Genomic DNA, 22457 nt, shown 5'->3' with positions numbered 1-22457 from the left:
GGGAGTTAAAGGTTTAAGAGCTCTTGAGTCACCCAAGTTTAATTTGATCCAGTCAGTAAATGATGGTAAAATACCATTGACAACTATTTCACCTTGGAATTTGCAAGCACCAAGAAAGACATCAGTAACATAGTGGCTCTGTGATGATTCTTTTAAATGGTAACTCTCGAAAGAAAGGTTTGAAAACTTAAAAAGTCAATGAACATGTGTGTCCTTTATTTTACAATGTACATGAATTACAGCCTGAAAATTAAAATTTTTCTAGGCAAAATGTTGGCATTTTGATTGACTCAGAGTATATTATGAGATACTCCCAAACAGTGTAGTTTTGCATGCAAAACAGTAAGCCACCAAATATTGTCAGGTTAAAATACAAGCCACATAAACCTAATGGCACATTACAAATCAAGCTTAGTCTGATTCCTGTGGCACTGAGTGACAAAAAACTGAACATCTTATCTTAGGGCCTTGTATATGCACACCAATAGGCTATGCTGTTTCCTCTCAAATGTCCATAACAATACAACTGACATAAGATGGCTCAAGACTTCATGCGTGTAACAACTTTTGGAGGGTCAAGATTTGAAGGATTTAATGAAATAAAGTAAGATCACAAGACAAACTGCAAAAAACTAGTGTCTTGGGGAGCCCTGAGCCCTTCATAAGAGTGACCTCTTATACGAACTCTTTACAGTGGCCAATTTAGGTTATAAACTCAGTTGATAACACTAAATTACCCTGTAATACCTCCTATTGATGCAGCACCATGGTTTCTTTAGAAACTTACCCCCTTTAACATGAGTCTAGTCAACATACCTTGGAAGGTGAGTTCATATAGAAAGTGAAAGCATTCTTTTGCTCATGCTGTCTGGTATTCATGCCTTCAAGGCTCCAAGCGAAAATTTGTCCATTGTCATTATTTGGCAACTGAAAGTCACAATATGGTAACCAGAAGTAAAATTTTAGTCGCCAGAAAGAATTGGGAAAACTGAATATTACAACATTTTGAGCAACATCACATATTTCATACTTTGTCACTTTGCGTCACTTCAACTTTTGACCATAAATGGTGAGTCATAAAAACATAATAACATTCTCCATTATTTAAACTTTTAAGCTGCAAAGTTAGTCATTACAATGATTTTTCTTCTGCTGTATGGTAGCTAAAACAGTCACAACTTAGTAAACTCCCTTTAACCCTTTGACTCCCAGAAGTGATTAACACGTAACTTCTCCCAGTCATATTTATACATTTTACAGCAAATAGGTAATGAGAATACTCAAACTTTTCAGGCAGGAGTTACTATTTTAATCCAACACCAAATTCTTGTAACTAATTTACAAGGAAATGTATAGTAGCTAAAATAGGAGAATTGACAAGGAGATCTTGGGAGTTAAATGGTTAAGATGGATGTCAAAATGACCCTTACCTTAGAGGTTATTTTATCTGTGCTCAAATGAAATAAAAATGGAACACATTTTTTGTCCTCAGGCAGATTAAATGATAACAAAGAACTGGTCTAAAATTCTGAAATAAAAAATTATTCAAATTATAATCGTAATCTTTTCATCATAATTTACACTCTTTTAATCTGTTGTAAAGACATTGACCCCAAGGAATTCTGACAAAATTCTTCATGGGTATTTCAAAAATGTCTCACCGTCAGACATTGATGAAATCAAAACAAGTAATGATATCCTATGTATGGTGTGGTGGTATTAATTGTGCTGAACAGGTGTTTTCCAGCAATGATAGAAATTAACCAGCCAAAGCAGCCCCCATTCCTTCACTTCTCTCCCCTCACCATGGGTGTGGGGGAAAATCTCCTTATGGATTCTCTACAGATAGCTAAGTCTGCCCACATCCCTTTCCTCTATAGGATGACTGATGAAAGGTGCAAAAAAAAAACAGTCCATTTGACAGTCCTGTGTTAATTTCTGAGCTTTAAACCCCATCTCCCAGAAGTGATCAACATGTAGCTTCTCCCTATAATATCCATACATTATCCAACAAACAGGTTATGAGAGCAATGGACCTTATCAAGTAAAGGTTGTTGTCTTGTTATAACACCAAATTCTCATCACTCATTTACAATGTAATAGAGGAGAAAATCAATTAACAGATCTATGAGATTAAAGGGTCAAACTGGAGTGAGACTGGGGAAGACCTTTTGGAATAAAGGCAAGACATAAGTTAGAAAGATTGAAGAGTACATGTAATAGGCCAATTTCAATAAATTAACCCTTTAACTTGTAGAAGTGATTAACATGTAACTTCTCCCTATAAAATCCATACAATATCCAGTAAACAGGTAATGAGAATACTCAAAATTACCAGGTTTAAGTTGTTATCTTGATCTAATACCAAATTCTCATAACTTATTAACAAGAAATTGTTTAGTAGCTAGAAGGGAGAATCAAAAATCAGACCTTGGGAGTTAAAGGGTTAAAATTCTAACATGACTCTGACGCTAGGGGGAACAAAACAAAAGAAACTATTTATTCACCCCTCAACCTCGATTTGATTTCCTCTGCTTTATTCTCCCAAACCTCGGAGCCAAGTTTGAATTTCAATATATACAAAATGGCCTCTTGGATAAAAGTAAGGTTTGTATGAGGTCACTGACTGTCAGCCTCACTGCCAACAAAGCACTCAGCTGTTGAGAAACGAAGAAAAATTAGAATGTTGAGGAATTCACCTCTAGTTGGTTAGTACCTGCACAAGATAGAATCCTTGAGCATTAGTCACCATCGCCATTCAAGCTATAGCACGGTTTTCCTGTACAAGCACAATAAGACTTCAAGGTTCCTTATGTCGACTGTATTTGGATTGGTTGAAATTTCAAACTTCTGCTGAAATACTCCAGGTGCTGTGACAATCTTTTAAACTTCTTTTTCGAGAAAATGTGACATTTTCTGTCCATTTTGAGGAAAACCCGCGGTGTCACGCTCAAAATAAACAATTTCCGGTGAGTTTTGTAAATAAAAGGCGTGGCTACTAAGCTTACACGTGCCGACAAAATTCGTTACGTGACATAAGGTCATCTACAGAACGTTACGCACCGAAAAAAGCTAGGAAGTATAGCTTATATGACAATGTGTACTTTTCAAGTGTCTTGTGATCATTGTCACAACTGACGGCTCATCCATCTGTTAGGACGATCATGTTTCCGGGAGTTTTCCATTCGACCAGAGATGTTAAATTCTATAGCATTCTCAAAGCGGAGTGGAAGGTTTTTTTAAAACACCATTCGGAACTCAATCCTAAGGACTAAAGACTATGAAAATCGGGAGAGTCCCAACTAATGTAGATGAAGACTACTGGAAAATTTAACACATAGGGCTGAGATAAACCTTATCGGTTACATTTCTTTTTCTGAGTGAAAAAAGTTTTTATTTTCGTGTTGGTACCAGATCACGCGGCCGGACGTTGAACGGACGATCAATAACGGCCCTCACTTCTTCAAGAAAATCATAGTAGCTATGAAAGATTTTCATGTTGGTCTTTCAAAGGGAAACAGGCACCTTGCAACTAACTGAATAAGTACGATTTTTAAGGGTTATAACTATTTTTCCCCTTGACTGACGCCACGAAATATCAAAATCTTTTAGTCCTAACTTTGGAGCTGGTTTTTCTTATTGCAATTGGAAGCAGTAGGAAGATGGTCCCTTCCCGATGGGGAATCTTGGTGCCTTTTGCTCAGCGTTAGAAACTCGAGATTTTCTCCGATAGGGTAACAATTCCATGGAAAAAACATTCCTTTTGTTGTAAAATGTTCTTTATTTTTAATCACTTCAAGGTGATTTAACAAAATGTTAATAAAAACTTACTTAGAAAAGGGAAACTTCAGACGTGTTTTTCTCATAATTGACAGACGCATTTTTACGGAATGAATCTTAACTAGGAACAGGGACTTTTTTCTCACGCTGGGATGTGAAAAATGGGAAACGTGTCTGGGAGTTTAAGTCTGTTGTCAACTCTTGGCATAGAAGAACAAGAAGCTTGCCTAACGAGACTGAATCACGAAATTAAATTGAATAACTTTAAGGGGGGATTTCGATTGACTTTTGAAGAAACGAAGCCGAAGAAATCGCATCGGCCAATTGGAACAAAACAAAATATCACAGGGAGTTCATTAGAACTCAAAGTTAAATAATGAAATCACTTAAGGGACAGGAAAATGCAAGTGACTAAGGCTCCCGATTGGTTCCAGTTTTGCACGTGATTTCATAAAAGCGTGCTTATGGTTTTCCTTAACCAATTGCAGAGTGATGAGAACTAAAACCTGCAATACAATCCAAACCTACCTTATCGCATTCAAAAACTGCTACGCACTTTGTCTCTGTCTAATAGTGACCTTAAAGATTTTTCCGTTACTAGAGAACGTCTTTGCCAGTTCCTTTGGTGCAAATATTCATCGGAAAGTTTGAAAAAAATTTTAAAAAACCTTGAAATGACCCAGAATCTCAAGGTTGGTTACGGCCGGATAACTAACTTAATAGTGAATTGAACTGCTAAAGCTATCTAGGGGATAAATGTTACTTAAGCTTATGCTGCGGTCTCCAGTCAAATTTCTCCCTGAAATGCTCTGTTCGGTCACCGATATGCTGCGCATGCTTAGAATTGGTGAGGCGCTGACTAGGCCTCGAAGATCTTCAACCGTCAGGGGCTCGTGTTGAGAACTGAAGATTTCTTTCATTCGTCTGTCGGACTTCTCATACGCTTCTTTAGCCACGAACAACTCTTTCTCCAGTTTCTCTACCTCTTTCTGCCAGGACAATATTTGCGAGCGAAGTTCACTCAAGTTTGCGTCTTTCTTCTCCATAATCTTCTGATGATAGTCATTTTCTGCTTTCAACTTTCTTGTCTCCTTTTCTAGTTCGTAGATACACTCCTGGAATCTTTCTGACTGCAAACTCCTATCCAATTCTTCCGACCGATTATTGTTTATCTCAGGTGTCATGGAAACCTGGTGCTCCAGTCGACGCTTCTCTGTGTTGAGGGTGTGGTTAGCTTGTTCGAGATTGAATACCTTCCTCTTGGAGTCTTCAAGGTTAGCATGGAGCTGCACTTTTTCCGAGTGAAGCGAATCGAGTTTTTCTTTATAAGATGAAAGCAGCAGATTTAAGGAAGCTACCTCGCCAGAGAGTCTACCTTTCTCGTCCTTAAGCTTTTGTATACCTATATTCTGATCAGTGACACCGGTAGAGCCAACGTATCGAATAACCTGCTTCTCAGTTTGTGACGATTCTTGTAACTGATCAAACCGCTTTTGTAACTCAGTAAGCTGGAAATAGAGATCGTCTTTCTCTCGTTTTATTCCATGGTAACTTGTTTCCCAGCGAGACATTTGAAGCTGGAGGTCGTGGAATTCAGTTGCAAGTTTTTGTTTTTCTTTGTACGCTCGATGGTAGCTATCCATGTATTGTGATAATTCTTTCTTGAGTAAGTCGTTTTCATTTTGAAGACTGCAAGCAAGCACCCTTTCTCTAGATAGTACATCAGAATTTCTTCCATCGTTTCCGTTCCTGACAAGTTCAGCAGTTAAAGTGTCATTTCTCTTTTTGACCTCATCTATCAATCTCTTCAGTTCATTCTCTTTCCGAAGCTGTACTTGAAGCTCACCGTCTAAAGATTCCAATTTTGAGGTGCCTACAGAGGTTGCTTGTACAGATAGCCTCCTTTGGGCCTCCAGAAACTTCTTGTGCTCTGAGTCGAATCTCTCCTGACTCAAACGATAAGCTGATTCCATTTGAAGTACTTTATGTTCAGCCGAGATGACCTTTTCATCACTTGTTTTTATTTTCTTCTCGTATGCGTCTCGCTCATTTTGTAACCGTGCGATTGTATTTTTGGCAGCAATAAGATCATGTTCAAGTGCATTCAATTTTAGTTCTATATCATTTGTATCTGTTTCATGCTTAGCATCCTTTAATACCCGTCCTTCGAGATCGTCAATCCTTTTCGCCCTCCAAATCACTTCACACTCTAGCCTCTCTTTCTCTTGACTTACTGCAGCTAACTTAGCTTCGAGATCTAGTACTTTCCTCTCCAATAAAGAAATTTCACGTGTACTTTCTTCAATTCTCCAAACCAAATGGGTTGTGTTTTCTCCTATGGGTCCATCTTTCATTGTCCCACTTGAAAAAGAAATGTGCGAACTGTTCTTGGTTTCATCTTGTTCGACAATGCTAAGCTTAGCTTTTGACACCGACAACTTCTCTTGTAATTGTTGTGTTTGTCTCTGAAGTGATTCATAACGGGACTTGATTTCAAAGTTAGTCCTCTTTAACATAAGCGATTCTTTTCTGCAGTCTTGAAGTTCTTCTTCTTTAGTAGAGCTCTGCGCTTCCAAGTACGACATCTTCTCACGCAACGATATAATTTCTTCTTGAAGGCATTCCGTCTTATGCCTTGACTCGTTGTAATCGTGCCTTTGCTTTGTTTCAAGAGCCTGAACGTCAGATATTTCGAAACGGAGCTTGCTGTTTTCTTGAATAAGCCGCTTCACGTTTTCTTCTGAACTTAAAATGCAGTTATCTTTCTCATCGAGCTTGAGTCTCAGTTTTGCTAACTCTTGATTCATAGTGTGATAATCATTACTTCCATTAGCGATCCTTAGCTTGAACGATCGTAATTCCTCTTCCAGGAGCCTTACTTTCGTGCCTTGCTGTCTGTAGAAGCTATCTTTATTCGCCAGCTCCTTTTTGTAATTTTCAACCAAACCTCTAAGGCTGGAAAGCTCCCTCTGCGTTTCATAGAATTCCTCTTTGTTATAAGCAACCTTTTTGTTGGCCTCATCCAGCTGGGTCTTGATCGTCAATTGCTCAAGAAGTGCCTTCTGGAATCCTTCATCAGACGTTGTCATTTTTCTTTGGTAACCAGTGACGCTAGTTTGGAGTTCTAGAATCTCCTGTTGTGATGCTTCCAGTTTTCCTTGCAGCTCTGTGACAACTCTCTTTAGGTTAAACACTTCTTTGCAGGATTCATCTTTTCCCCTAATTGCTGATGTCAATAAACCCTGTGTGCTATTTAATTCCTGCTGGAGCACGAAAACATCCTTTTGAAGCTTTTGGTTTTCATTTGCCGAGCTGTATCCATTTTCTTCCCTTGTCACGCCTCTGTGTTCAAGAAGCAATCGGGCCTCTTGCAAACCGCGCTGAGCTGTTAACAGTTCATTGTCTCTGTTTTTGAGCTTTTCTATGTACTCTTGAACTCTAAGCTCTAACTGCCTACGCATATTATCAGCTGAATTCACCTCCATTTCCAATTTTAAGACCTTGTTTTTAGCCTCTTGCATTTCGCCATGAACAGTTTCCAACTGGACAACAGAATGACGGTGATCATCCTTTAACGGAGTGAATTCTTTTTGCAGTGCAATGAGGTCTTGTTCTATCTCGTTTTTTCTCGCTACGACCACGCTGTATTTCGATTCCCATTTTGAAACTTTGTCACGAGCTGCGTACAAACTTTCTTGCAGTTCCCCTTCTTTTGCAACATATTCTCGGCTGCTGGCTTCCAAATCGACAATTTTCCTTTTTTGCATCTTGATCTCTCTTTCAAGATTTGAAACTTTTTCTTGTAAAACAGAACTTGCACTTTCATCAGCCTCACGTCGTGATAAAGACTTATTCCGAGCCTCAAGACTTCTGCATTGTTCAGCCAGCCCACCATTCTCCGTTTCGACCCTGTATAGTTTCTTCCTCAGAGCATCAGTTTCGATTTCCAGTTTAGCATACCTTCCGTGAAGCTCTCTTGTATCTGCATCTTTCTTGATGGCCTCGGTCTTAAGTCGATCTATGTTGGCCTCTAGATCCGCAATGTGCTCCTCTGCTGTCACTTTACTTTCTTGATGTATCAATGAATTGTTCTTCCATTCTTCCACCTTTCCACAAAGTGATTCAGTCTCTCTATTTTGTTCCATTACTTGATGTTCCAGTGACGCTATCTTCGACAAAGCAGACTGATGCTCGAGTTTTACTCGATCTCTTTCATGGGCTTGCTTTTGGATTCGTGTTTCGTATTCTGTGTTGGACGCTTCAAGGGTCAAAATTTCCTGTTGTAAGCGGTCCTTCTCAACCTTCATTCTTTCGCATTCTTCTCGAGATGCAGCTAAAGTTTGTTTTAAACTCTGGATGCTTTCCTCTAAGTAGAGTTTGCTAGCTTTCAGTTGGTCGATCATGAGAACCTTCTCGTCCATCTCTTTCTTTATGGTGTCTGCTCCGATTCTTTGCTCTATAAGTTGTTTATCGTTTTCTAAAAACTCTTCTCGGCTCGCTGATACTCTTTGAAGTGCATTTTCAAGTTGGCGTTTGACTGAGTCCTTCTCACGGACCTCATATTCATATTTCACTTCCAGATCGGACAATTTCCCATGCTGCCCAATCAGCTCTTCTTTCAAAGCTCTCTTCTCTTGTTCGAATTTCTCGATTTTCAGCTCATACTCTTGTGCTCTTCTCTGAAGGAGGCTGATCTCGCGGTTGTGTTCCATATTTTCCTGTTGAGTATTTCTATTCTCAGACTCGAGTCTTTTAATCTTAATCTTGTGGTCATCAATTTTCTTTCGCAGTGAACTTTCTCTATCTTGACTTTGCCGATATAACGCTTCAGTTTCCCATAACTTCTCATCAGAAGACTTCTCAAGTTCTCCATTTTCACTCAAGAAACTACTTAACTCCAGTTTAGAGATGCTAGTGTTAGCCTCATCTAAGCTATCCTCGAGACTTTTCGCTCTGGACTGACTTCTTTCATAATTAGCTTTCATGATTTCCAAGTCCTGTTGCAATGCTGATACGGCCGTTTCCATAATGATTTTGTCATTCATAGCCTTTTCTAAAGCAGTCTCCTTTTCCTTTAACTCTAAGAGTAAAGTTTCACACGATCTCTCCTTATCTTGGATCTGGCTGTGACAAACCTTTATATCCGTCTTTAGCCTTGCAAGTCCGCTTTGGGACTCCTCCCATCGGGTTTTGTAGTCATTTTTATCAAGTTCAAGGTTCGATATCCGGGCTTCTAGACTCGAAGTCCTTAATTTAGAACTACTTATTTCTTGCTCTAACCTCATGACTGAGTCTCTAAGCGCAAACACTTCTGTCTCACGTTGTTGAAGTTTCTCTCGCAAAGATGTTAACCTGCCTTCGTACTCGCTTTTCTCTGCTCTCAGCCCCTCATTTGTCACTTTTATGGTAATAAGTTCATTTTTTGCCTTCTCTAATTCCGCTTCTGTAGATCTGATTTTCACTTGAAGTTCGTCCGCGAGCTGCTCTTTCCTGACAATCTCTTTGTTAACGGTTTCCTTAATCTTCTTTTCTTCGATAACCTGGCTCTCCAGTCGCATAATTTGATCTTTATCACAAACAAGCTTAGCGCTGTTTGCATCAAGTTGTTCCTTGAGCTGTGCTCTCTGATCTTGAATAGTTTCGATTTGTGATTCATATTTTGCGATCCTCGTTCTCATAAGATGAAGTTCTTCTTCTGATCTCTCTTTAATTTGTCGACACATCAAAACTTCTTGTTCAAGCTCAGAGTTCCGTTTCTGCAAAAGGCTTAGTTTTTGCTCCCGTTCTTCTTTATTTGCCACCGTCTCTTCCAGCTCTTGCTTCAAAACAGACATTTTGTTTTCTGCTTCTTCTAATTCGTCGAGGACGCCTTGAATGTCGTTCTTCGTAATCTCAGACAGAGATTCCAGTGAGCTGACTTTGCTTTTATATGTTGCTAATTGTTTGGCAAGCTCACTTGCCCGCGATCGCTCGTGATCCAGTTCTCTAGTCTTGTCAGCGGCTGCAGACCTCTTCAAAGACAATTCCATGCTCGCAATCTGGTTCTGTGCTGTATTGAGTTCTGCCTCTAGCTGCTCTTTACGTTTTAATGTTGCTTCATAAAGGGCCTGTGCTCTTGAGTACTCCTCCTGTTTACTCACAAGGTCATTGTGTAACATTTTCTTCTCCTTTTCACTCATTTCCCGCATGTTCTTCACAGTTTTCAGCTCTTTATGGCAAGCGTCGGAGTCGACGTTAAGCACATTTAATTCCTCTTGAAGCTGTTTGGACAGTGCGTCTTTTTCTGCTATATCCTTGCGGAGGTCATTGTTGACAGACTGCTGCTCGAGCAGCTGACTCTTAAGTAAATTTATCTCTTGAGTAACAGCATTGTGGGTGGCAGTGCATTCCTGGATTCGTATTTCGCTCGCAGAGCGCTGCTTGACAGATTCGTCGATCTCAGCCTCCAGCCTACTAACCTTCTGCTGTAAAGCCATGGTTTGGTGTTGGAAATCGAACTTTTCATGCTCACATGTGTTGAAAGAGGCTTGTAGCTCGGATAATCTTTTGTAAAACGACTGAACCTCAAGGTTTAATTTTTCGTTCTCTTCGGACGTCTGTCGGTTTTCGGCAGCCGCATCTCGGACTCTTTTCTGCGCGTCTAAAGTCTCCTCTCGCAGTTCTCTTTTCTCTTCTTCCGTTATCTCAATCTGTGCTTGGAGTTTGGTAACCTCACTGAGTAGAGATTCTGTCTTCAGCTCGTGCGCCATCACGGAGGCTCTCAAATTCTCGATAGTTTTATCTTTGTTGCCGGACTCCTTTAGCTTTAGATCTGCGTTTCTCTGAAACTCATCATAACGACTTTTTATTCTTGCAAGCTCTGCTTTTAATTTTGTGACCTTGGACCTCTCTTCCTCCAGCTCGGCTTTTAGGTTTGCCTTCTGTTTAGACTGACTTTCTCTTTGCCCTTCACACTTAAACATCTGACTTTTCATTGCTGCCATCTTCTCTTCTAACTCGTTGCAAACATCTTCAGTTTTCTGTAATAGAGACCTTGTCTCAGTAATTCGTCGTTCAGATAAAGTGAGCTCTTCCCGTAGCCCATCTTTCTCGCTAACTACTGCTTCGTAGCTGGACTCCAGCTGGCTAATTTTAATTGAAGATTCTTCAAGTTTAATACTAAGCCTTTCGTTATCATCTTGGGCCTGAGCATAACTAGGTCCCAACTGTGATACTTTTCTTCCTTGAGCAAATATTTCTGATTCTAGTTCCGAAACAGTATCGCGCAGTTTCGAATTCTCCATTTCAAGTTCTGTCATTCTCTCAAGAATCTTCCTATTAGTCTCTTCCGTAGTTGTAAGCTTACTTGACACAGCAAATAGCTGTCTCTGGAGATCATCTTTTTCAGTTTTTACTGATTGTAAACCAGTATCCAACTCGGTAACTTTTGACTGCGACAAGTTCAACTCTGTTTCAACACCTTTTTTTTGCGTGGCATGCAATTCCAAAGACATTCTCTGTTTCTTCATCTCCTCCTTTAAATCTTCCATCCTAGACACGAGATCTTTGTTAGCGACTTCAAGTTTTTCTACTTGGCGTTGTTTAGCTGAAAATTGTTCCTTAGCGTTGTCAGCTTGTTGTTGTATCTCGAGGAGTTTCTTCTGCAGTAGAGAGTGTGTATCTTTGTTTTGGCGTAGTTCATCGCGCGAATCACTTAGCTGTGCCTTGAAATTTTCTCTCTGTTTGGTTGCGCTTTGTAACTGCATCTCCAGTTTTGATACCTGAGTTAGGAATAAAAGGTTACGTCACTGCGAAAGCATACAGTATGCCCAGAATTATTGGACTGGAACTGCAAAAATGAACCGTACTATTTGAGGAGTTTCATAGTGCACTTTGCTAGTTTTTTGGAAAATTATTTAAGTGATTCCACTGAAATATTCCGTAAGCATATATTTTGATCATTTTCTTAAAAACAATTTCATAAAATGTCCTCAAATTGACATCCGAAATTACATCTGAGGTTCCCCGTAGTTCCTACTCTGCTAAGACAGGACATTCATTTTTCTCTACGATTAATGTTGCAATTGGAATTAACGCGTCGTGGCAGAACGCAAGACAAAATACATTTTACTCGCCTTAATTTTGTAATTTTTACTGCAACTCATCAGTTCCCTCTGTGACCTCTCGTATTCTGCCTGAATATTGGCGAGTTTGTCTTGTATCTCCACTAAATCATTCTGAAAGTTTTCCTTCTCTTGCAGTAAACAGTTGTAACTCTCCTCCCAGTGGGCAGCTTCTTGTTTCGCAGCAAGGAGTTGCTCATTATCCTCCAGTGTAGCTCTTTGGATAACTGCCGTTGACATGGACGCCATCTCTTGCTGCAGACTCGCAAACTCTTTCTCCAACTCCTCCTTTTCCTTTTGTAAGACATTAGCGGTGTTCTTACACGAGGTCACCTCGTGCGCGAGATTCTCCTTCTCCCAGTCTCTCTCCGCAAGAGTGTGCTTAATCGTTACCAGTTCTTCTTGATATTTTTTGCATTCTGCTCGTATCTGATTTAGTTGTTCATCTGAGGCACCCTTTGCCCTCTGAAGGTTTTCAAGACGGGTTTGAAGTTGGTTGATCTGATGGAGAGCATAGAATAAGTCGTTGTTGGCTTCGAAAGTATTTCTAGAAGTTTTTGAGTTAGCCTACAAAGCCAGCTGTCTCCTAAGGAAAATAAATGGTTTGCATCATATCCATTTTTGATAACACTGATTCTCCTTGCAATCCGATTGGCTCTCGACAATGTGATTTATTTACGGATTGCATGTGATTTTTTTGCACTGAATCACTCTTTTTCTATTTTCAATTTTTCCAAATTGACTACTGGATCAGTTAGATACTGATTACAATACTAAATTTAGACCTATAAATTATATTTTAAAGTGGATGTAATGTTTACTAAACTTCTTGTCGAACAATATTTGTCTGAAGTCACCTTTGATGCGCGTTCCTTTGATTTTTACACCACGACTTTATTTGTGTGTATATCGTCTAGCCAAAGCTAGAAATGTGAAAGAGTCAAGACCCATGCAAGATAGATCACTATAAAATGATAATAATAAGAGATGTGATTTAAACAAAGACTTACAGAAAATGCATTTGCTTAAGATTCATTGACCGAATCGTGAGTGGGCAACCCCTACTAAGTGGATCCCGATCATAAAATCCATTCACTTTGTATGAGTGTCTAACTCTGTGTGAGACATATCCATTTAAACAAAATTAATTAAATTATTTGTGCAAAACACACAAGGAAACATTAATCTATCTTTTCTAGGAATGTTCGGTAACGAAAACCTTTTGGGGAAGGGTTCATTGTTTTTTCGTTTCATTTCATTTGATAACAGCCTCACACGTTTTGGATATCGATGAATGTTTAGGTTTTAGAGGAAAGAAAAGATGATATTTTAGCAAGCCATTGTTTGCTCCTCACAAGGTATTATATTTATTGCTGTAAATTTAAGAACATATCTCCATCTATCAGAGAATATGCGCAACAGCTGAAATAAAATTTAGAAACTGAAAAACAAATATCTATCGTGACCGATTTACAGAAGAAATTTCAACAGAAGTGGGACAAAATACTTCATGCACAATAATTGCTATATAGTTCGCGGGCGGGCTCCAAATGTGACCCTGCTCACAGGCTATATTTTACTCTCCATACGCTGATCTTAAGCCTCTGAAAATCAATTTTTGCTAAACGCTGTACTTTTGTTTTTTTTTCAAGCTCTTACTCTTATCTATCCCACCCACAAGTTAGCCTTTTTGTCTTTCGTAACTGTTAATTTTTTGTGAATATGGTTCTCTTTTTTTGTGGGTAAATGATGTGCCTCTAAATATGTGTGCATTATCACACTGTACGTAGTGTAAGTAGAACAATGTAAGTAGCATAAATATTAATTGTATCTTAAGAATACTGTAAGTAAGTAGTGTAACGCAATGTACGTAGTGTAACGCAATGTACGTAGTGTAACACAATGTACGTAGAAAGGCCCCTAAAGGGAACCTTAATGTAGTTAATGTAAGTATCATGTTGTAAAATTAAAAAAAAAATTAATTAAATGAAGATACGCATTGTATGCCTATTTTTATTCGCATTGCAGGTCTATTAACTTTCCCGCCAACTCATCTTCCCTTTGGAGTATGGTTTAAAAAACCTTATGATCGCTATTTTGAATTGAATTTTTGACATTGTCTTAGAGGACCCTAGGATATTGGGTATTAAGATATTAGATATGGATGTTTCGACGTTAGTGGAGCATCACAGTCGGCACGTGCGTCGCATTCTAGACAGAAAATCCTGAAAATTGGAAGCAGTGGTTTAGTGAATTGTTTATGAATCGATTTTGTTCAACAAAACCTAACCTAATCTAGCCTTGTTAATGGAAGCTTCTTGTAACCACAGGAAGTTTTAAAACTTTTCAAATTCGTGGAATAAAGTGTTTGTTTACTCTATCAGTGGTTTGAGTTTTCGACGCCTTTGCTCAATCTGCTTGGTAAGATTGAGGGACACTCTACAACTTGCAGTGATGTGGTGTTCCTCATTTTTTGCATAGCATTTCGGCTGATATAATTCCGCATAGTGGTCTTGCGTTTATCTTTAATTCAGCGGTGTGCGTTGTTTGTGTTGTTAAGGCTACTGTCTACGACGTAATAAAATAATTTTATTTGTTGTGGTTTTTTTATTCAGTGAGACCCTCTTTCAATAATCATTGACCCTTGTCGTCCTTGTCTAAGCTTTAATTCAAATTACTTTGAGGCTAAATATCTATCATATGCTAAAGAGGAGTAGGGAAACAAGCGTTGCGAACTTGGTAAAAGAACTGAAAACGATATATCACTGCGTAAGCGCAGACTGACCAACACAACGGTAAAGCGACTTTTTCCCGTGTGCAAGTATGTAATACATGGATGGCTTTGTAAAGAGAGTATTCAGTGTCTGTGTGTTAATCGGGCACGAGTATGGAAGTATTGCAATGTCGGTGTTTCGTGCGTCAAAATGCAGTGATGCAATGTTTTTAAATATTCTTGTTAATTTGTGGAATTCAAAACCTCCCAGTGTTTTCCCGGTGTCCTCTAAATGACGATGACGGATAAACAAAGCCCTTGAGTTATTTTCACTGTTGCCATGCGCTGGGGGTTGGCGGTAAGAATGGTTGTCGCTCAATATAGAGATGATAAAGTTGCTGTCCAGAGATACATTCTTAATTAACAAATTCTTAACAAATTATGTCGTTCCTGATTGGTCATTGAGGAATTTTTATAGAGTTCATAGAGTGCAATATCGAATTTCCGTATTGGACTCTCGTAATTTATACTTGTTGAGATGAGTGAAAAATGTTAATTTTTAAGAAAATTCGAGAGACATCTTGTTTTGGTTTGTTACGCACAAACCTTACAGGAAATGAGTTATCCAAAGAAAACATATTTTACAAACATTTTCAAGGCCGTTGAAGGTATCTCGGGGAGCGTGCACCTAAATCGTGTAAAGATGCTTTGGTAAGTAGATATTCTTTGGAGAATGTAATGAATTCAAATCGCATGAATTACTCATGCAGTTCGTGATAAATGGTAAAACGTAATGTTTTCAAAGGTTTTCAAATTGCTTTCGTCAAAGGATCATGTAACCACAGAAGCTTTCTAAGATTCACTCTGGCCTTTAAATTACGAAATGTAGTAGCGTTCATGCAATTTCCTACACTTACACACAAGCTGTCAATGAATTGTGATATAGTCTCTCCGCACAATTTAAAATCTCTTGTCTGTTTTGGTATAACTTAAGTCTGGAGTAAGTAATCTTCGACAATAAACACACCAATTTTGAATAAACAATAGAACGTGGCTAAAGTAAAGTTAAATCGATTTTAACTCTTTCGAAAACAAAGGAAGGTGAAAGTAGTTGACTTTAAGGCTTTCGAACTTGACTTGAGTTAATTCCTGCACTGCTCATTTTAGATCGTCTCGTCTTTGTGTACAAACTAAATACTATGCAAATTCATATTCGCTTGATGTCCATGGACAGGCTCAATTCCTTAATCGAGTGGATTCTTGCTCTCTGGGGACAAGGTTCTTAGAACATAAATACAAGTTAGACGGTATTGCATAATTATTCAAAAGTTTTGCCTTTACTCGTGATTTTAAGAAATTTCCTTTGAGATAAAATGTACAAAGAAACCTAGGGGTACTTTAGCTTGCTGACGGTTGAAGGCAAGACTAAGATATACCAGCACGAAACGTGAAAACAACCATATCAAAAAATTTTAAACTTTGTTATTGGCGACTGAATACGGGAAACAAAACAGTCATTACAAAGATTATACGCGCTCGAACTGAAATTGGGCACGTCCTACTGAAAAACACGGAAAAAATAAAACTTAAAGGTACAAATTTTATTTTTTGAAGAATTCTTGTTAACTTTTGCCGTGGAGACGAGCACGACTTATGCGACAGACTAATAACCATTCTTTGATATCTTATAATTATCAATTAGTCAAGAAATAACTCAAAACCGCATGCTTTTCGTGATATAGAAAGACCAAGACATGAGTATATCAGACTGATAGCAAGGGAGGCCGGCGGTCAATTCTTTAAGGAAACCGTAAATTTTGCCATACGTAAATCGAAGCCTTTGTTTTACCATTTTTTTCACGATTTGACATTGTCGGGACGAAATAAAATAATTTCTTTAAAAAATAAAGCCATAATCCTAAAAGGTGAGCTGGAATTTTAGCTTTTGCAGAAAAGAAACCTGGATAAAAAAAAATTCAAACTTCGATGGGATTCAGACCCATGCCCCCAAATTCTAGTTGGGCACTACCAACTGAGCTAGGATGCAGGGAAAATTCTAGGAGCTTCTTCTCAAACTTAAGTCGGTGATAAGTGACCTCTCGACTTTTTAGTGTTGGTTTTTCGGCATCCTTTGGCGGTATTTATATAGAAAGAATTTCAAGTCCTCTGGGCAGACGGTCTCAGTTTAGCCATTGAGACCATCTATCGAACTTAAAACTATATTGTAGCATAGTACTTAGCACTAGGTTGGAAAATTTTTCTTTCTTGAGTATCAAAGTCGCTTAATGACAACTTCTTGAAATTAAACCAAAAGTTTGGATTATAAATGTCTTCCAGGACATCTTTAGAACAAAATAGCAGTCAAAATCCATCTCCGCTGAAAACATAACATATTTTCCTGCGCAATTCTGTTCTGTGGTATTTTAAATTTTATATCACTGAACAAAGCAATCAAATTAATTACATACTTAAACTTCTCACCTGTGCAGCATGCTCAGTTTTCACTATTTCCAGCTCGTGCTTGAAGGTCCTATAAGCAGCCTCCAAGTCACCAAACGTTTCCTTAGCTGAGGCCAGATGGTGTAATGTCGCATCCGCTGCATCCACAGACCTCTCGATCGAGCTCGAGAAGCTTGTCTCTTCCAAAGATTCTACGCGTGACGAACGAGACATCTTTAAAAAAGTTGCAGTGTCTATGTGTGTCTCGTTCAGGTAGTGGCAAGCAACATAACGAACGGTTTTCTATTTACGTAACTCCACTGTTTGCTAAACAAGGTGGTTTCGTGCAGACAAAATGTTTTAAAATCTCAGCTGATTATTAGCGAAATATCTATATATTTTATTTTTTTGTTGTGGGACGCTAATTTGGCTTAACTGACAAAAAGCAATATTTCAATAGTCTCTCATAGCAACAGTTGTTTGTCAGTGACTTCAAAACGGCACGGTCCCAAAAGACTCGACGCGGCTGTCATTGTTCATTTAAGATAGCTTGACGCTTTGCGCTTTTTTTTTGTAATGAAGAGATTGAGTAAAGGAGACCAATTCCGTTTGGTGACGAATGTAAACAAAAACACAAGCTCGTCAAACTACGCTGTGAAGAAAGTGGCTATTTGCTTTGTTTGGAGCGTGGGAAATGAAAACAACATCTGAGTTCCCCACGAGGAATCAAACACCAAACCTTTGAATGGATTACGCGGTCCGATGCTCTCACTGAATTTCAAAGACCTCGTTCGTGGGCCAGTCCATACATTATCTTCATGTGAAGTGCCTGTATTAGTGAGTCACTGGTATTTCCCAAGATCGATTCATAGCTAAAGAAAGAACTTGAACGGGCCTATTGTGGTTCATTTGCCTAAAGTTTACCTAGTTACAAAGTTACTTTTTCTCGTGAAATCCTGAGATTTTCAATTTGAAATAACAAAGGAAACAGCAACGTCTCTGAAGCTATCCCTTTGTTTCCGAAAGTTACTGGTTTTAAAGCCTTTCCATTCTACTTTCCACCGTGATGAATGGGTTTCCTGTGCAAGTGAAAAGCGTCACAGTGTCACAGGCAGTAAATCTTTTATTTAGTATACTGTATGACGCGCCGCGGCGTGTGGTAGAATTTGCGCATTGCAGATGCGGTGCTTATTCGGAGTTGCGCGTATTCAAAATCATCAAAATCCGACAAAAATTGGTTTGATGATTCGTTTGCTAAATACACCACTTTCGCCATGAACTACAGAAAATGTTCTTTTGCTTTTTGTACTTTTGCTAAGGGAGAGACGAGAAGGACCAGATAGCATTAAAATTTGGTGGGGTTAGATTGTGTGAGCAAAGCCAAAATTGGAAAGATTTTTAAATAGTTAGAGGTATGATGTGACTCAGAGTGAACCACCGGAAGTAATTTTGCGGTAGAAATGGCGAATTCTACATCATAAAATGCCGTAACCTACAATCCCGATTGCTCTCATCTTCTATCGTAGTTGAATAGTTGACTTGCCTCTGCTTCCCATCCCCTCTCCTCCCTCTCGACGCCTTACCCCTACCTATAAAGACCTAGCTCGCTCCAGTTGTCTCTGTAATATGCGGCTGAACAAGACGAAAGAGCGCGGAGTGCGATGGGTAGGTTCGCCCTGCTCTCCTCTTTGATCTTCCCGGCCACGAGCCATAGGCGACGATTGGAGACAAAGCCTGTCGGCAAAATGCTTTACACACATACATAGGAACTGAAAGCAAATCTAGCTGTTGGCTACTTCATCTCTCACAAAGCAAAGAAAAAAGGCAAGTTTGCGGTGTTACATTTAACCATTTGTTCCATGAAAAAGGTTCCTATTTATCGACACATCTCCTAATAGAACTTCATGCTTACTGGACCTTAATGAAGATAATAGTTGGCTCTTTGTTAAAACCATGGTTATTTTCATAAAGATTTTAGTTGTATATCCAGTACATAACTCGTAGCTGCGAATAAGGGCATCTGGGAATAGGATTGGTCACATACGATGAAGAAGCCTCTTATCAATCGCCTGATTGTACAGAAACTATGGAAACTTGGGTCTAATAACTGAGCGAGTTTCTCATTATGCGTATTCCCATGTTAGTGAATAACAATTGCATTTTATAAACCGTGTTTTGTGCTCACTGCAAAAGTTAAGAATTACCGTTTCACTCCTATAGAAATATTTTGTCTTCTAATATATTTCTTTTTTTCACTATAAATATGATAAAATTCAATTTAATGTAAATTAAATGACAGGACGCGCAAGCTTTAAATACCAGAACAAAGACAATTCTTTTTTTATTTTTCATAAGTAATAGACAACTCAAAATGAATTTGTACACGTGTTGTGCATGGGTCTATATTTCGAAAAAGGTTTGCCTGCATTTGCAGCAACGACGCAAAAATAAAAGGCCTTTGTGTCTCAGACCGCTGAATGCAACTGTATATCAAAGAAAGATAGATGGAAACGAAGCAATTGCAAAAAAATTAGCAGGGAAATACAGTAGACAAAATGGAAGATTACGTAACGTAAGAGTGATAAAAGGAAACACGTCCCTAGAGAACAAGATTGTGCATGTTAACTTCGGTTTAGGAGATTAAAATTCCAGTGCCTGGATGCTTGAATGGTATTTCTTCAACATTTCGGATGTTCTTTAAATGCACTTTGAAGGCGAATGAAGTAATCTCAGAAACTGATAACAGAATTCAGAAATTGGTTACTTGTCTATTTAGGAGTTGAAGAGTGAAGCGAAGGTCGAGTCCGCAAATCTACAGCGAGGGATGTCAACCGCAGTTATCCAAAAAGATACAGCGAAGGAGATTGAGCAGCTCTTTGCTGCGAAACAAGAAACCGCCTACTGGGAGGAAAGTTATAACGGTTTACTGCTGGAACACGAGGTCTTTCAGAACAATTTCATGGAGTTACAAGACAAATTAGTCGGAATGCAGGAAGAGTATGAAAACTCACAGAAGGAACTTTTGAGTTGCAGAAAAAATTATAGCATCAAGGTGAGTTACATCAGTCTGTAGTCTACATCCACCATGTTCGATTATGTCAGCAAGATGCTGCGTGCAGGATGGTATAGTTTATTATGGGTTGGTGTGCATGACGTGAGGCGCACAGCACAATTCGCGGTAGCCTACATGAAGTAAAATGTATTGCGAGGCAAAGAGGCAGCTTTGTTGCTCTGGTCCTATCGTAAACAGAGCAGAGAGAAAAAAAATTTCCCTGATTTTGTTTCTTATTTCACGCAATTTTAAAATGAAACCTGAGAAAAATTAAGGACTTCAATAGGATTTGAGCTTTTGATTCGGCATTTCCTTTTCTTTACCTAACCAAGTGGTCTGAAGCCTACGACACAAGTTTTCAAAAATACAATTAACCTGCCTCAGCGCTTAACGTCCTAGTTGGTTAAACCATCGATTCTCGAGGTCATGGATTTAATTCTTGTTGGAGTTCGAAATTTTCTCAGCAGACAGAAACATCACTTTAAGAAGCATTTGATCATTTCATCGAATTTCTACAGTCCATATGAATTAATTGATATCCATGATTACAGGTATGTAAATTGGAGATGCAGCTACAGAACGCAAGAAAGGAAAGAGAAAACCTTAAGACTCAGCTTAATGAATCACGCGATGAACTTCGCGAAGGCAAAGAACTGAACTCTTTGCTACAGAAGGAAGTTCTCAAGATACAGCACCAAGCAGATAGCCATAAAGAAGAACTTGTGAGCAAACAAACACAAGTGGAAAAGCTTGAAAATGCCAACAGAGACCTTGTGTCAAAAATTGCTGATCTGAATAGGCAGATTTCCCAACGGAGAATGGCCTTTGAATCGCGTGCAGAGAAAAGTACAGATGTTGAAACCGAGCTAAGTTGGTTTCAGTCAAAATTTAATGAGTTACTTGCAGTTTTGGAATCTTTGAAAGCGGAAGATTATGGCCATCAAAGAGACTATTTGGTTGCTCCCGTTAAAGAGCTTACCACAAAAGAGACTGATGAGGAGACGATAGACAGAATCACGGAGCTGGAATTGGAAAATTCAAAATTGCGTGGCACCATTGCTGAACTATTATCAGAAATGTCTGCGCAAGAAGGAGAAGGATTGAACATGGAACCCATCTATGCTCAAGATGATATAGAACAGCTCACACAGAGGCTAGAAGAATCTTCGATACAAATTAGTCAATTAGAAAGCAGTTTCGAAGCAGCAATTCGCGAGGGAGATGATTTACGAGAAGAACTTTCATCATCTGAACGAAGAATGTCTCAGGCAAAAGATCTACTACAGAATGTTGAGGATGCCAATTATGAACTCGAGGAGAAGATGGCAAACATGCAAAGAAAAATTATCAATCACCAGCGAGATGCTGAGAGCGCATTGAGGCAGAACACAGACCTTAAAGCTGAGCTTGAAGAGGAAAAGTCAAAGGCCAAAAGGTTAAACACAGAGGTTACAAAGCTGAAACATCGTTTCGATGAACTTGAAAGAAATGCAGACCTAAAACAGGGAGAGATCCGTGACAAAGATGAAATCATTCAGAATTTGACGGCATCATTGACTGCGAACAAGTTGAGGACTGATTCTCTGCTGGGTGAGTTGAACAAGATTCAAGCCCAAATAGAAATCTCAGTGGAGGAAAAAATAGAAATGCAAGACGAACTTTTCGAAGCACAGAAGAGAATTCAAGATGCGGATACGCATACTCGACTGATTACCGAAGAGAACGGGAACCTAAGCCGTGAGGTACGGCGGTTTTATCAGAGATTATCTGAGCTTAAAGCTTCGTACAAAACTTGCGAGCACGAAAAGTTCGATTTTCAGCAACAGGCCATGGCTTTGCAGGAGAGGGTTAGTAAACTGGAGGCTGAGATAGACACAACTATTAAGTTACCCTTCAACTTCAGCTTCATCTGGGGACCACCAACTTCGGAATATGTTGCGACTTACGATGCAGCGAATCAAGAGATTGATTTACAAAAAAAGTGAATGAGAAAAGTTATAAGTTTTTGAAAAACGCTCTTCTGTTGCGTTGACAGAAAAAGTGAAATACTTGGCGGACTTTCAAGTGGGAGTTGTTAAGGTAGACGAGCCGACGTTAACATAATCCATCCAAAGTTCTCGTCAGCGGTTATCTCCTTTATAAACTGAGTGATTTACCTAAAATGCGTGATGGACGAAGTGTGCAAATACACAGTAAAGAGTGCGGCATTATTGACACGTGTGCAAGAAAAATGGAAAGCAAGCTCTTAACGTTAATGTGAAGAACTGAAGAAAGGGAAGGAGTTGTACAAATTTTTATCTTAAAAGCGAGAAAAATATTTCAAAACCTCTAAGTATAACTCAATATGGTGTGAAACCAGATGGTTACCCAT

The 22457-nt window shown here is 38.9% G+C and overlaps 2 protein-coding genes across 2 annotated transcripts; one reads left to right on the top strand and one right to left on the bottom strand.

The window, feature by feature from the left end:
• Window positions 1-4353: 4353 nt before the first annotated feature.
• LOC131797572 (uncharacterized) lies at window positions 4354-17268 on the bottom strand. The gene is made up of 3 exons (XM_066168963.1): window positions 17077-17268; window positions 11895-12383; window positions 4354-11540 (listed from the first exon to the last, which is right to left on the bottom strand). The coding sequence occupies exons 1-3, from the start codon at window positions 17266-17268 to the stop codon at window positions 4497-4499; spliced, it is 7725 nt and encodes a 2574-aa protein (XP_066025060.1). The 3' UTR covers window positions 4354-4496.
• Window positions 15146-22078, top strand: LOC131797555 (myosin-10-like). Its single transcript, XM_066167888.1, has 3 exons — window positions 15146-15306; window positions 19811-20086; window positions 20638-22078. The coding sequence occupies exons 2-3, from the start codon at window positions 19859-19861 to the stop codon at window positions 22069-22071; spliced, it is 1662 nt and encodes a 553-aa protein (XP_066023985.1). The 5' UTR covers window positions 15146-15306; window positions 19811-19858; the 3' UTR covers window positions 22072-22078.
• Window positions 22079-22457: the final 379 nt, after the last annotated feature.

This window comes from Pocillopora verrucosa, chromosome 6, assembly GCF_036669915.1.
Source record: "Pocillopora verrucosa isolate sample1 chromosome 6, ASM3666991v2, whole genome shotgun sequence".
Classification (NCBI taxonomy): domain Eukaryota; kingdom Metazoa; phylum Cnidaria; class Anthozoa; order Scleractinia; family Pocilloporidae; genus Pocillopora; species Pocillopora verrucosa.
Note: the sequence above shows the minus strand (reverse complement) of the source record. Positions and strands in the feature narration are given on the sequence as shown.

What these genes read in the sequence shown, in the direction of transcription:
- LOC131797572 (XM_066168963.1), bottom strand. Translation starts at nt 17,268, where the DNA reads ATGTCTCGTTCGTCACGCGTAGAATCTTTGGAAGAGACAAGCTTCTCG. An exon ending in AAACTGAGCATGCTGCACAG is followed by an intron (nt 12,384 to 17,076) that starts GTGAGAAGTTTA and finishes GCTCTCCATCAG; the next exon opens with ATCAACCAACTTCAAACCCG. An exon ending in GTAAAAATTACAAAATTAAG is followed by an intron (nt 11,541 to 11,894) that starts GCGAGTAAAATG and finishes TTCCTAACTCAG; the next exon opens with GTATCAAAACTGGAGATGCA.
- LOC131797555 (XM_066167888.1), top strand. Translation starts at nt 19,859, where the DNA reads ATGTCAACCGCAGTTATCCAAAAAGATACAGCGAAGGAGATTGAGCAG. An exon ending in GAAAAAATTATAGCATCAAG is followed by an intron (nt 20,087 to 20,637) that starts GTGAGTTACATC and finishes CCATGATTACAG; the next exon opens with GTATGTAAATTGGAGATGCA.